This window comes from Haliotis rufescens, unplaced genomic scaffold (assembly GCF_023055435.1).
Source record: "Haliotis rufescens isolate VD_foot unplaced genomic scaffold, xgHalRufe1.0.p SCAF_5, whole genome shotgun sequence".
Taxonomy (NCBI): domain Eukaryota; kingdom Metazoa; phylum Mollusca; class Gastropoda; order Lepetellida; family Haliotidae; genus Haliotis; species Haliotis rufescens.
Genome location: NW_025964223.1, coordinates 23,584,954 through 23,601,048, shown reverse-complemented (window position 1 = coordinate 23,601,048; position 16,095 = coordinate 23,584,954). Strand labels below are relative to the sequence as shown.

At 38.9% G+C, this 16,095-nt stretch overlaps 1 protein-coding gene across 1 annotated transcript in view; it reads right to left on the bottom strand.

The window, feature by feature from the left end:
* LOC124112490 (organic cation transporter protein-like) overlaps positions 1–14,713 on the bottom strand; it is a 29,725-nt gene extending 15,012 nt beyond the window's left edge. The window contains exons 1-3 of the mRNA XM_048384238.1: positions 14,653–14,713; positions 11,293–11,428; positions 8,825–9,065 (exon numbers count right to left, since the gene is read on the bottom strand). Coding sequence (XP_048240195.1) covers positions 8,825–9,065; positions 11,293–11,428; positions 14,653–14,713 — 438 coding nt within the window. The remainder of the gene's footprint in view (positions 1–8,824; positions 9,066–11,292; positions 11,429–14,652) is intronic.
* Positions 14,714–16,095: the final 1,382 nt, after the last annotated feature.

Genomic DNA, 16,095 nt, shown 5'->3' with positions numbered 1-16,095 from the left:
CGGCTCAAAAGACAATATATTAAGAAACGATTCGCCTCTCTATTCTAAAGGTTAGGTGAGTCTATATTAAATGATTTATGGGAAACAATTTGTCAATTTGGCTATTTTGAAATCAGTCATGTACATCCTACGTTGGGGTTGATTTGCATTAATGTAATAACTTAAGAATTAATTCATATTTTAAGACACGTATTAAGTATTAAACAGTTAAATAGCTTTTCTTAGTAATTGAACACCTTTCCATCGACCGCACCAAACTGTTGACCAATCGTTTTTGTTCTGTTTTAATGTATATATGTATTATTTAATACAATATGTATATAGGAAGCTTGGTGGGGACTTTTGGGGTATAAGAAATGAATACAGACTGCCACATTGTCTGAATGTCTTAACAATCACCGGGTGTGACCATGTAGACAGGATATTATTCGGGTTTCTGATAATTACTCCATGAGCATATTGGGTATTGGTGCTTGGGGATATTAAATGTAACAGTTTGTTATCAGAGGAGATTGATAGTGAACTTTTAGTACCAGTTAGATATGATATCTATATGACTTCTTTCTGTTTGACTAAAAGGATTTAGGGTTTATGTGTGGGCAATCCTTTCACACTGATGGAAGAAAGTCACTCAACCAGTTCATGTATTCTACGTCAAATAAGAACACGTGTATAATTACAACATCCTCAGGATACCAATAACAACGAAATGTACAAATTAACAAACATGACCAACATTATTATTTCATGTTAATTTAGGTTGCATGCATGTTATTATAGCTATATAAACATATGTTTAATTTTTCAGTTTGTGTGAAGTCGGCCATAAATACAAGAAACAGTTGATTCTGAAATCCTTTAATCATGTACTTTTAAGTATATTTTCCCAATATTATATTATCCCCAAAAGGGCAATTATATTCATGTTATATTTTTGTCAATTTTTGAATACGAATTTCGTAAGATTTATGTTACTTTGATTTTATAAGACCAATATTTTTGTTACAGACCCAGGGACTGACTAGGTTCATTACATGTCATAAAAGGACATAATGTGGTGGCAATACATTCTCTAATTAACACCTGTCACAAAGAGACGGGCCATTTGGGTTTGTGCTCGGGGAATGTGTTACGCAATTTGTGTATTCGAGAAATAACATTTAACAAACTATGTACTGAGACGGCTTGCCCTCATTTCGACTACACCTCATTTCGCCTACAATAATTCAAATGCTTAATTGCCTCACCCCTATTATATGAATGGGCATTGTCCATCTCAGGCTGTTAACTAATCCAAGCTCTAATCTAATCCAAGCGGCATAGAGGTTCAAAGTGAAGTTTCTACAACCTGTGACAACTTCTCACAACTCTTGTTTGACTGGCCTGTCCTCATTTCGCCTACACCTCATTTCGTCTACACCCTTATCAAAACAAATTTACAGCTGACTGCACATAAGTCAAGTGCTGTGTTACCTCTAAAATAATGAACTGACCCAAAAGAAGGTTAAACAGACAAGACAATCTTGAAGCTTCATACATTGTTTAATAGCTGATATTTGCATTATGCAGTAATAATAATAATGACCCATGATTACTGTAGCTTCAGGGCATATCCAACGGCATCAAGAAATTGCATTACAGTTAAACAGACAAGACAATCTTGAAGCTTCATACATTGTTTAATAGCTGATATTTGCATTATGCAGTAATAATAATAATGACTCATGATTACTGTAGCTTTAGTACATATCCAACGGCATCAAGAAATTGCATTACAGTTTTTCTTCCACTAAGAAGCTGTGTCTTTAGTCTTTCAATTCTTTCGTCCCTTTGTCTGTCAACACGAGCTCGGGGTCTGCATGATCCTCCAAGATCAATTTGTTTCCCTGGACTTTTTTACTTACTTTGGAGATTTAACGTGCGCTTTCCGACTGATGCGTATTTCGCACACGGGCCCGGCCAGGCCATTTAATGTGTTTCCGAAAGGGGCGAAGGTGGTCTGTGCAACCCAAGAGGGGGGTTTTAGGGGTTGCTTATATAGAATTTGGGAATTTTGAGATTTGGAATAGATGCCGATGGGATTGGGGAGGAGAACTAAGGGAGCTGGGTATGGTGGATGTTTGTTTGTTTATGTGATTTTGATTTGGTAGGTTATTGTGTTTTTAGATGCGTTTTATTAGTTCCGTTTTTATTAAGAATACGCCTAAGGCCTTGAAGTTTTCTAGTTTATTTTGTGGGTTTAGTATTGCTTGTAGAGTTAGAGCCTTGTTTAGATTGAGGGTGGTTTGTAATGCGGTTCGATGTGTTAGGTAGTGTGTGCAGTGGATGAGTGCGTGTTCTGGGGTTTCTGGTTGTTTGCAGTGTGGGCAGTTACCTGTAGTGTGTTTTTAAAAATGTTTTAGGTGGTTATTTAGGTTGTTGTGCTGTTTGGAGTTTAGTGATTACTCTGTCGATTTTTTTGGATGGATGGAGAATTTTTGGTTTGGTTAGTGGTTTGCTGAGCACTTTTTTGATTTGGCTATTTGAGTTTAGATATAGGTTACGCCATTTTTTGTGATTTTTTGCTTGTTTACACTTTAAATTTCTGATTTTGAGATGGGTAAGTTTAAGCTTATTTCTGGGATTTTGAGGGATAGTTTAGCTGCTTTATCGGCGTTTTCATTACCGTATATTCCTACGTGGGCGGGTATCCACAAGAAGGTTATTTGTTTGCCTGACTTAGTTAGGTCGTTGGAGCTTTTCTGTTTCCTGGAGCGTCTGTCTGCCTTTTCAATCTTCTTGATCTCCTTCAAGAACTGATAGATGTTAGGGTGAGATCGGGGCATTCTCTTTTTCAGTCCATAGTGGAACCCTTCCAGATGGTTGTTGGATCGGGGACTTGGTCATTCTGTTAATCCTTAGTTGTTTTGAATGTGCAAGTAAATCTTGTTAAGTAAATAAATCTTATTTAATAATGAAGGTGTAAAGAAGCCTATCATCGCTTCTCACATTGTTTGTAATTGTTACAAATTGGTTAGTTCTTAGTATTGGTTTAATTAAAGGAAATTAGATGTCTGCTCAATTGTTGAACTGTTATTGTTGTTATTATTGCATTGGTATATATGTGCCTGACCTATCAGCTTACTAGTCAGCATCAAAATGGCAAATCTTCAGAGAGCGGAGTTTGTAACATCACAAAGACGTGGCCAGCAAGTACTTTATGCAGGCTATGGTAGATGCAGCACTATTGCAGAACACGTCGTGTCTGCAACTCCTCACAGCCACATCCAAGAGAATGAAGAACACATCAGTCTCATTGGTCGACTCAAGCAGCGTGTCCAGACCGACATTTCTCCTGTACAGCAGATATACAACGCAGAACTGGATCAACTTGATGAAGAAGTAGCTGCGACTGCCCCTTCTTTTGCAAGTGTTCAAGCTTCCCTGTACAGAAGCAGAGCCAAGACTATTCCACAAGTTCCAGAAACCAGAGCAGCAGTCAACTTGGAAGGAACGTGGACACAGACAGAACATGGAAGAGACTTTCTGTGCATCAATGACGGGAAAGACGACAGACTACTGGTGTTTGCTACCACTGAGATGTTAGAAATCATGAGTGACTCTGACAGTTTGTTTATGGATGGTACTTTTTTTGTTTGTCCTAGCTTGTGGCTCCAAGTGTATATTATTCATTGTCTTGTAAATGGTAAAATGTATCCTGTTGCTTTTTCGTTGCTTCCTAACAAGACCAAACAGACATATGTTAGACTATTTAGGTTGTTGAAGGACACAGAAGAAACCAGAACTGGTACTGATTTTTTTCCAGAGGTGTTTCAGACTGATAACGAGTCAGCAGTCATAAGTGCCATTGCAGAGGTTTTTCCTGATAGTTATGTGAGGGGTTGTCTGTTTCACTATTCACAAGCTTTGTGGCGTCAGGTAGTTGAGAGAGGTCTTGTACGAGAATACACGAACAATCCATCAATTCAGTCCCATGTTCGACGTGCCGCAGCCCTGCAACTTCTCCCACTTGACCAGGTACAGAATGCATGGGTTGAGGTGATGGAGCAAGGACCTGATGATCAACAGATCGGTGATTTCAACGATTATGTCACCAGCACATGGGTAGATGACGACGCTAGATTCCCCTGCCATATTTGGAACCAGCACGACAACACCGGTCCCCGATCCAACAACCATCTGGAAGGGTTCCACTATGGACTGAAAAAGAGAATGCCCCGATCTCACCCTAACATCTATCAGTTCTTGAAGGAGATCAAGAAGATTGAAAAGGCAGACAGACGCTCCAGGAAACAAATTGATCTTGGAGGATCATGCAGACCCCGAGCTCGTGTTGACAGACAAAGGGACGAAAGAATTGGGAGACTAAAGACACAGCTTCTTAGTGGAGGAAAAACTGAAATGCAATTTCTTGATGCCGTTGGATATGTACTAAAGCTACAGTAATCATGAGTCATTATTATTATTACTGCATAATGCAAATATCAGCTTTTTAAACAATGTATGAAGCTTCAAGATTGTCTTGTCTGTTTAACTGTAATGCAATTTCTTGATGCCGTTGGATATGCCCTAAAGCTACAGTAATCATGAGTCATTATTATTATTACTGCATAATGCAAATATCAGCTATTAAACAATGTATGAAGCTTCAAGATTGTCTTGTCTGTTTAACCTTCTTTTGGGTCAGTTCATTATTTTAGAGGTAACACAGCACTTGACTTATGTGCAGTCAGCTGTAAATTTGTTTTGATAAGGGTGTAGGCGAAATGAGGTGTAGGCGAAATAAGGACAGGCCACTGAGTCCTGTGAAGTAGGATTGATGCATTCGTACTTCGTATAAATAAATGAATTACATTTATTTCTTAATCGTGTGCGAAATACGCATAATGTCGGAAAGCGCAAGTTAAATCCCCAAATACTGACTTCGTTCCTAAATAAATCACAACTCTCACTTATAATTGTATCACTGTGTAGATTATTTTATATTTAAATTATGTAAATCACGTCCCTGTCACTTTTAATGTAGAATACGTCAGTCACTCAACCAGTTCCACTATTATTTTCCCAAAAGATCAAAGATTAAAAACAGTTATCAAGATTTATTTTCCATATCTTTAGAAATACCTAATCTTTACATTGAAACTGCCATCTTGATGTATTACTCTAATAGTATATTGAATGACATGAGATATATGCTCCAATACCGCCGCTGGTGTCTTAATTTGCGAGAATTAAACATACGGTTTGCATCCAACCATGCGCGTGCCAAATTATACAGCGTCAAGCTTTCAGAGCGCCAACTAAGTTTTCCAAAGTAGAAATTAAGCAAAATGAATATTTATCAAGTTTCCTTTTGCTAGAACATATGCCTGCTATTGTGGTTTTTTTAAAAAAAAATCTTCGTTCTCTCTGTTATAAACAATATTAAAACAACAAGTACTATAAAATATAATACGGAAATATATTACATATTATTTACGCATCCGGCTGCTCACAATACAATGCTAGTAACCAATATTTGTGTCCCAGTGAATACCAGCTCACAATACAATGCTAGTAACCAATATTTGTGTCCCAGTGAATACCAGCTCACAATACAATGCTAGTAACCAATATTTGTGTCCCAGTGAATACCAGTTAGACCAATCCAGCTCTACAGACACTGACTCTCACAAGGACAGCAAGGTACATTATACAGTTAATTGAAAACTGTAATCTCAAACATATCTAATGCTACTTCAACACTTTCTCATATACTTAGCAGTTGAATAGTGTATAATTGAAATTAATTCTCTATTTGTTCACAAGCTATTTAAGTGTAGATTCTTGAAGGCTATATAATGCAGGCACGGCCCGTTATGTATCATTCAATCTGTATCTTTCTCACTTTCTTATAAAGGTATAATGATCGATAATCTCAGTGTGGAATTTTTATTGTGACTAAGGCTAATCCCTTTCTCCAGACATTGATAGATCACTCACCAACAACTGACAGGGGATTAATCCTCGTTAAGGCAGTACTAAGTGATACAGTATACTGCAGGTTAATCAGACTCATTAACTAATTAAGGGTTAAATGAGATTCTTTACTTAGAGTGTGATGTAATCCGTTTGATGTCGAATTACAAAGAGTGGATCTTCAAAAAGGGTAAGCATACCCAACACCACCGGTAGCACCTACCATTCACAAATAGTGTTGTTCTAATACACTAATCATGCTATAATACTGACACGTTGCTTAAGGCTTATCGGAATAAATTTGATTTTCACATATTTTCCTCCTTTGCTCATGAGCATGTACACGGATATGCATGCATATGCATTATAAATTTGAAATGCAATTATTAATAAAGTTGTTGTTTTTCTTCAGAAGAGTCGTAACCGAGTCCTCGGGATACGCCATCGCGACCTTCCCGTCCAGAAGAAACAGAGGTACGCATTAGAGATAGCTCAGTTGATGTCCTCCAAAGAACTGCGAGTCGACGAAATTGCAGATGGCGAAGAGGCTCGCAGATGAGACATACATGAAGAAGCTGGACAGTACATACAGCAGCTTCCCCTAAGGCAAGACGTGTCAGTTGACCACCATCCAAAAACCCATTCCCTGACATGAAGAAGGTGTGGTGTGGTGTGGAACGTAATATATGTGGGTGGGTTAGTGACTGAATTTGCGGATGTGTGTGTTTGTGGTACTTCTATGGGGGTGTGATGTGTATTTTGTCTCGTAAGCCAAAATGGTTGGTTGTTTAAATAGTGACACTTTAATAAACTCTTCTTCTTCTTCTTTTTGTTCATTGTCAAGATGCCGTGTATAACTTCCTAGACTGCTGACATGTGTTATCCTTTTTTTATCTTCAAATACAATGTACCACGATGTGCCCACTGATACGTCATTATGTTGACCGTCACTATCAGTTGCGATATATCATATGATTGCTTTGTATAACATCGGCATGCTGTTCACTTTCATTGGGACTGGATTCTTTGCGCAATAGACAGAGTATCTCACTGATGAATATTCTTTTTATCATTTGCATTTACATAACTAAAGAAAATACCAATTTAATCTGAATACGTCAATGTGTCAATTTCTTGTTCTAAAAAGGAGAGGTATAAGTATTTATATTCGACTTCTTATCATTTGTATTTTTAAAAAATATTCTTGCGTCTGTTGTACATTACATTTACGGTTGTAGTTTGTTGACTTTGCTAACGATATTAGGCTGAGCCCCCAGAAATGTTTTAAACATTTGATATGCATGTTAAACAATTTCATGCCGTTTGGACAATATTCATACCAACAAATGTAACAGTGGCAAAAGTCAAATAAACAAAGATGCAGTAAAATTTCGAGGTTAAATCAGTACTTTAAAAAAATCGGGAATAGCTTCCACGCACCCGGCCACCTGGGAGCAATACTGCCACAAACGTGCAGTTTACCTTTGTACTTACTTACCTTTGTAAAACATAAGACATTAATACAACATATATCCCCGTGTTATGGGTTTTCGGACGCTGAATAAACATTCATAGTTTTTTCACATGAACAACTGTAAAACATCTCATTCACTTATAAAAGACAACTTTATCATAAAAAAAGGTCTTCATTGGAGTATTAACAATTTCTGTGTGACGCCACCCCCCCCCGTTATAGTGCAAGTATTCATGATAGAAAACGTATAATGTGTACCTAAGATCCCATGATTGTGTTATGATGCTGAAAGCTCTGATCGATAACAGGACAATCCGCCACGGTTGTCCGGCAACACGATATTTTCGGAGTATTTTAATAAGAATCGTTGATGATATTTTGAAGAGGATTTTTCCAAGGACTGCCGTTTTAAAAAACGCGATTTTCCGCGCCCCGCCGAGATTTGACATTATAACAATGTATACCCTACAATTAAATCGACAGCTCAGAACAAACCAAATTCAACACTTTTAAGTAATGATAAAATAGTTTTCATCCTCTGTGCAATCCACTCTGTTGGCTAATCTGCTATGTGCACGAGAGCATGTTACAAATCACATCGCGGCCTCCCCGTACAAACGAATTCAAGCTCAGCACAAATCGATTTCAACACTTTCAATACAGAAGTCACGGCCAATGCAATCACCCCCGACAGCTAATCCTCTCTGTGCATTTGACCATAAAGTCTACTCACATACCAAGCACCGCGCAAGGAAAAGTACCAGATGCCTCAATCGCTTACCCGTCAATATCATTGCAAGGGGAGTATGTACTTCCGCTAACAGTGTGGAGTGCTAATTAAACATTCCAGTAATGTTACACGCCACTATATCAGTTTTTTTGTAACTTGCTAATACTATTTTGCACATACAAAACAATTATAGAACAATACATAGCAATTATCCCCCTTTACCAACATATACAAAGAAACACAATGCTCAACTTAAAACACTTCATTTTGCACATATATAATAACTATACACGAAAACATAACAATTATCTCCCTTTACCAATATACATGTATACAAAGAAAACAAATTTGGATACATTATATATACAAAATTGTATATTTGGGATATGTCATATATACAAACTTGTATATTTTTGTATATATCATCATTCCAAAGCATATACAAGCTTGTATAGATGGATTTTTTTTGCAGTGACGTCGCTGTATGAGTGAAATAATCTTGCATGCAATGTTAAAACCCATTTCATCTCTCTTCACTTCACCATATGGCGGATACACGAATTACATACTTGACTCATTGACCCGTGAAGATCCGGGGTAGAGGAGATATTCAGCAACCCATGCTTTACCGTAAAAGGCGACTATGCTTGGTTACAACTCACCGTCTCTGAAACTGTGGATATAAACTGTGATTGATCGTACACCCAGGCATTACAGGGTTCTGTGATATTTCTTGTGGACGACCACACATTGGAGGTATTGGTTTGTCGATACAGTTGGCACTGGGAATACTTTTCGTCACCATAGTATCCATATGTCATGGGAATGGAGCGGTTTACGAGTTGTTCGTGAAGGTCATTCTGAACTTTGTAGGTGTCATTGGCAAATCCTGGAATAGCACACCTGTCATTAGAAACATCATAGTGAGTGTTATGTAACCGTCAACATGTTACCTAACTTTTATTAAGTTGGCAAGGTAATAATCAATTTGGGCGCATACATATACATAGTTGACAGCATAAACGGAGTAAGTTTGAAGTTTTTTTAAATGCAAATTTTACAGGGGCATGGATGAGGAAAGAGAACAGCTGTTCTATATATTGCAGCAATATGACCATGTGTCAGCTTGTCGAGCCATCAATTCTATATGTAATTGCGCGTAACAATTAGGATCAGTATGATGCAGACACATATTGATTCACATCACTGCTCAGCGCTTCATGGAATCGCCGAAGTCAGTGTCCATTTAAACATGCAAAGGCATACACAAAAGAACATATAGTTACGGAAAATAATACCTCGTAGTGTGATTACGAGACGTTCCAGCATATATACATGTATATATACTGAACTGTAAAAGAAACGTCACCTCAAGTAACATTGCACGAAGAGTTGTCATTTAAATATCCTGGTAATTTTTGTCAAATTTTCTAAAATTTAACATTACATTTTCCGGAAAAATGAAATTGGATGATAAAAAAACAAAGCAGATGACAATAAAACCGATCGCCCAAACACAACAGATGACCGACCACGTAGTGGAAGACCACGGGTCACCACCCGATGTCAGGATCGTAAGATTGTGCGACAGCATCTTCAAGATCGCTTTGTTACTGCTGCGGAAACTGCTCGACAGACCATGGAGACACACCAGCGACACATTAGTGCGGACACCGTGCGTCGACGATTGACGAGCAGACACATCCGCTGTCACAGGCCACACCGAGGACACCACGTCATCGCTGGGACCGTCTTCAGCGGGCAACACAGCACCAGCATTGGAGAAGAGTCCTCTTCTCAGAAGAGATCCGTTACTGTATCTCAACTGCAGATGGCAGAGAGAGTGTCTGGCGTCGCCGTGGGGAACGCTATTCGGATGCTTGTGTTGTTCAGAGAGACTGTGGGGTGGTCCGAACATCATGGTGTGGGGTGGAATTGGTCTTAGACAGAGGGTCGGCCCTGTGGTCTTCCAGAACATCGGTCCAGGGAGAGGCAATGGTGTCACAGCAGCTCTGTACATTTATCAAGTCTTGAGACCACACGTTATATCGCATTTGGCACGTCGCCGCAACCACGAGTTTCAGCATGATAACGCCCGTGCCCACACTGCGAGAGCAACAAGAGACTTCCCCCAGCAGAATGGCATCAAAATCATGCAGTGGCCTGCCCTCAGTCCCGATTTAAATCCCATTGATCACCTGTGGGATGAGATTCAAAGACCGTTGGATGACGTCCGATCAAGGCCGACAACTGCAGCTGAACTGCGTCAGGCGTTCCTGAGAGTGCGGGCTCAAGTGCCTATGGCCTTCATCAACTGCCTCATCCATTCCATGTATCGACGTTGCACGGCAGTCATCAATGCACAAGGCGGACACACGAGATACTGACTTGTGATGCCATTTTCTCAGAGACTAGAGTTGTGTTTCACTTAAAGAACATTTGACACTTTAATTTCAACCTTGATGATCAGTTTTGCCAAGTTTCATCTTTTTAATATGTCTCAAAGAATGTTTATAGTGTTTGGACAAATAAGGTTTCTCATATATCTATCCATGGAGACGTTTCGTTTGCGGTTCAGTATATATTGCATTACTGTACACAAATATGTGAGAATAGATATCAGTATAGTTTTATAGTGCTATTGCTAACAGAACGTTTTATGTGTGTTCTGTAATACCTCTATAGTGTAGTTTATAACAATCGATATATCCAATTTATCCAACTAATGCAGGTCTTATGTCTGTGCCCCTTTGAAGAAAATATGGTAATTTTGTCCCCAATTGAAAATGATTAGCTGTTGTGTATATTTTTATCAAGAATTGTGCAACACTTAGCACTGATTTCAATGATACTGTGAAGCCATAAACGAATTTTTCACAGACGTACACAGGACAAAATATACACTTGTAATTTAATTAAAAATGGTTGCGGTATAAGCAGCATCGTGCAAAATATGTGTGTTGGTACCCTCAGATCATACACATAGAAGCACTTATATAACAATTTAGGTGTTCTTCGTCATTCAATAAATAAACTTACTCTCTGACTGACATATGTAGGGGATACAGACAAGCTAGAAACATCCATAAGAATCCGACAAGATCTAAGATGTTTCGCTGAATATCCATACCTATGTTCAGGAACTGCAAACAGAAACACTGCTGTCTGTATGACCTGGAGAGACTGTGGTATTGCTGGTAGGCACAGAAGTAGGTACAGCCATTTCTGGTACGGGCCAAACTCCCCCAGTTGCCTCAACACGTCGTCTAAGGGAACAGGTCGTTTTGAATGTAACTTGGAGAACAATGTAATTTGTGATAATTTTGAATACTTCTCTCGAGCTATGTCTTTTAAGCGATTTACATTAATAAATAAACAAATCTAAGGGCTCTCGCCTAAATTGTCTCCAATTCTGTTGTGCTGGTTTTGTATCAGAAGTGACAAATAAGGGGGCAGTAATTATAAGTTGGTGACATGAATCTTTTGTAGATAACAATCTTCCCCTGCCTGGTGAGATAACGACCAAAATGTTTTATACTGCCAGCTCTTTTGCTGCATTTCTGCATATTTCCGCAATGTGGGTATTAATTAAGCCTCAGCATAGTGTCAATATTCGCTCGAAGCAGGACAACACTGTCACAATAGCTCTGTCTTACTTAAAGTAAAGTTTTTTTAAAAAGAAGAGCGACCTATTTAAGCCGAGCTTATTGTCTGAAACGGTTCGCCTTCATTTTATTAGTGATCACGTATGTGTGTTATGTACAGGCCACAGGGATGGGGAGTAATGTTGACTGCGACGTTAAACAATCACTTAGTTACTAGTGCATGCACATCCCAGGCTGCTACACTACATGTGACGTCAAAGTCAACGAACCAGACAATCGTAGGATCGATGGAACAGAATATTCAGTGACACGACTGCGTATTTACTAACTGTTGAAACTAAAACGATATGATAATTGTGAATTATGTCTGAAGTAAAGACATGTTGCTTACGTGTAAGGGACAACCTTTCTCTCCGGCTGGTTTTTCATAACAAGTACTCATTTTCTGTTGAAATCTCTTCAAAGTGGGGACCATTTGGGCGATTAATAGTATCTAATTACTTACTGCCTAACGGTGAACTTCTCTCTGGATAAGGTAAGCTTCACGAGGATTGTAAAAACACTGACCCGCTTGGATACCAAGCGAGCCTGTATGTACATGTGTGGGTGACTTAAACGAGCTGTGTCCTTGCAATTGGCTCATATGTTATACGGCTGAATGTATTGTCACAACAAATACAGCCAAGTGGGAAGCATTTTAATGACGCGGTAAATAGGTTTCAGAACAATTTGTTGAGCTATAAGCGTACACTATCCGACTTGCAAATTATGTTTTCAAATGACTGCAATGAAATACAAGCGACAAAATATTATTCCATGTCCATAATAATAATCAATGTCTGCTATAAATGTATGTTCTAGCTCACCCATTGACGTAGACTTTACATAGGACTTCTGTCATCCTCAACACAGCTGGGAGGATGACACGTTTTATGACTTCACGGGCGATTTCCTCTCTAGCGTGCGTGGTTGACTGTGTATCTAGATCAACGACAGGATCCTACTCCATTTGGAATCACGGTCGATAATACAGAATGAATCGTGGTGAGGGGCGGATATGGAGTATGTATATTTAAACAAAAAACGAGAGTATATATACAATTTCAATATTTTCATATCCCCGCATATAAGGCGATCTATCCCATACCAGCCTTGACAATACATTAATAAACCTAGAAGAAATGGACATCGGTAGCATGAACCCACAAAACTTCTTGGGTCAATGCAGCCATTTCACAAATTAAAAATCACTTGGGAGAAGCAGTCTATTGTTGTTTATTACTTAACGCTGTTTAATAATTACAGCTATATGACGGCGGTCTGTAAATAATCGAGTCTGGACCAGACAATCCAGTGATTAACATCATGCGCATCGATCCACGCAATTGAGATACGATGACATGCATCAACGACGTCAGCGAGCCTGACCACCTGATACCGACATGCATAGTCGCCTTTTACGGCAAGCATGGGTTGCTGAAGACGTATTCTACCCTGGATCTTCACGTGTCTAGTCTACTGTTGAATACTCACTTGTTTGTTAGCTGGTCCACTGTGCAAATCAATCTCTAGCCATACAGATATGGCCAATTCATTTTTGGTATTTTGTATGGATATCGGAAAGACTCTATTTACGAGTTTACTGCTTTTGCGTTTCTTTCTCAGCAGAGTATAATTCAACACCAATGTCGAAAACCCCTAACAGTATGTGATCTGCTGAAAGTGCACACCGTGAATAGTAATCTCAATACAGACAAAAAAGGCAAAGGGGAAAAAATGGACAAAGAATCCTAGCCTGTAAACTAAAGCTGGTTGAAGGTTTCCCCAAATTCCAAATGCATCTTAGGGGTTCTTTGGCCATTACCTCAGCGACTGCATACTGGAAAATAGTAATTTGACCTATTGCAAGAGATTCATCTGGCGACGTCTGATACGACCCTAATTAAAAAATATATATGTTGTAACCCCCGTCTGTCCAAGACCACAGGATATGTGGTGATTATGATAAAGTCATTCAAAAAAAAAATAAAAACGGATATATTTTCCTGGCTTTATATTTTAAAATTTTTTTTAAATAAATATTGAGTATTTTCATCCTGGTTCCAAAGCACGTCCCCTTACCATAAATTTTACTTATAACTTCGAAACAGTAACAGTCTTAATGGTGTTGTTATTAAAAAAAACAGGTCATAAGTTTGTGTTCATAAAAAACTCTCGACTGCAATGTGTCCATCCTCATCAATACAGAGTATTTCGTGATCAAGGTCATGATTTTTTACATCAGTTCATGAGCAAGATAGACAGTACGCCTGTAACACTTACTTGTTAACTATCATTTCAAATGCTATGTCATGCAAGTCACTGTGTCGTATCCTTGGACAATGTTAGTGACTCCAGCTGTGTAAAACAGTTGTTGACTGTGATGTAAAATACCCATTAAGGATAATATACCCTTACTTGGAAAAGAAGTGTCAATGCAATAACGTCAACCAAAGTAGTTTAATGCAATAACGTAAACTGACGAAAGAGGAAATGTTAACAACCAATAATGTTTCTTCCTATAAACAGTACCAATGTCAAGGAAGATAATTGTGTTGTGAAAAGAATTATATTTCAACATCATTACAAGTTATGCCATGAATGAGAACAAATATGAAGGTATTGTGTCCACTGTTTGGAGGATGGGGTCAGTTGTTCTGTATTCGATCAACCATCAAGACTGAAATCAGCACATGAATGCCCTTTAATCCTTCAGAATGTCACATTTGTCAGTCAGTATTGTGTGTACCAACTACGGGAATCCAAGTACGCCCAAACTCGATGATGCCGCATTGTAGAACAAATGATGCCACATTGCAGGACTATTGATGCTGCCACCTCCAAACGGTTCGACATCGTGAATGCAACAACGTTCTCCTCGTCGGCAATTGACACAAAGTCTTCCATCTTCTCTGAAAAGCTTGGATCTGGTATCTCCTGTGAGCATCACTCTTTGCCAGATTCTTTTTTTACCAGCGTTGCAGTGTCAGCATAACATCTCGGAGTCTAACAACCATGCAGTCTTCTGGAGCCTGTCCAGCGACTGACAGGATGACTCTCTCAGCTGTTGACGTCGCAGTGATAATGTCATTCCTCTGATGAATGATACGTATTCAGCGTTTTCCTTGGTGGTGAAGATTCCTGGGATAGAATAGGTCTTCAGCAACCCATGCTTGCCGTAAAAGGTGACTATGCTTGTCGTAAAAGGCGACTAACGGGATCGGGTGATCAGGCTCGCTGACTTGGTTGATGTTTGTGATCGTATCCCTAATTGCGTGGATCGATGCTCATGATGTCAATCACTGGATTGTCTGGTCCAGACTCGATTATTTACAAACCGCCGTCATATAGCTGTAATATTGCTGAGTGTGGCGTTAAACACCAAACCAACCAATCAACAACCAACCTGGGTGGTGGTGACAGGAGGTCTGCCACTCCTAGGCCTGTCTCTCTTTCGCCCAGTCTGCCTGAAACAGGTGACTGTCATTCAGCTACAGCAGAAACATGCATTGCTATTTGATGCATCATACTTACAGGTTGGTCTCTCGGTTTTAGCGTTAATCTTTGCATGCTAGTGTCCAACGTTTTGGGTAAAAATGAACAGTACATCGTTCCTTTTATATCGATATCTTTGTAGGTCGGCATGATGTTACTGCCGCCAAAGTTTCACTTCAAACTGAAGTTCTATCATCTGGGTACGTTCATTACTCAGCAAATTGTTATAGTTGTGTTTGGGCGATTAATCAACCATTTGATAAAACTAGTGTGTCCAAATATCAGTTTGGTAACGTTTCTTCGTTAGTTTACTTAAAAAGTTATGTCATTTATGTCCATCATCCACAATCTGAGTAATTCCGGTAATTCCTTAATAATGAAAAGTACATCCCTCCAGCAGTTGTGAAGACAAGCAGATCAAGTTGACCAGTTTTCTGTCAATCTGAAGAAACTTGCACACTTGACTTTTGCTACACTTGGTGTTGTAAAAAATGGTATATATACATCATTCATTAGACTGCTGTTTTCATTGTTCCTGTTTAAAATCACCTACATCTGTGGTGAACAATGAGAAAATGTAACTTTCAGTCCTTATGTTGAATTTGCAATGTGATGTAAAACAAAACCACACAACTCTCTTTTATGAAGAAGAAATAATCTCAGCCACTAAAAATGAAGATGACTCAATCTATGCCACTACCATATAATAGCATTTATCATATAATGGGCAGGTTTCTCGGCAGGTTAAAGCCAACGGATAAAAACGATATCCGTTGGGGTCATATGCGGATAGA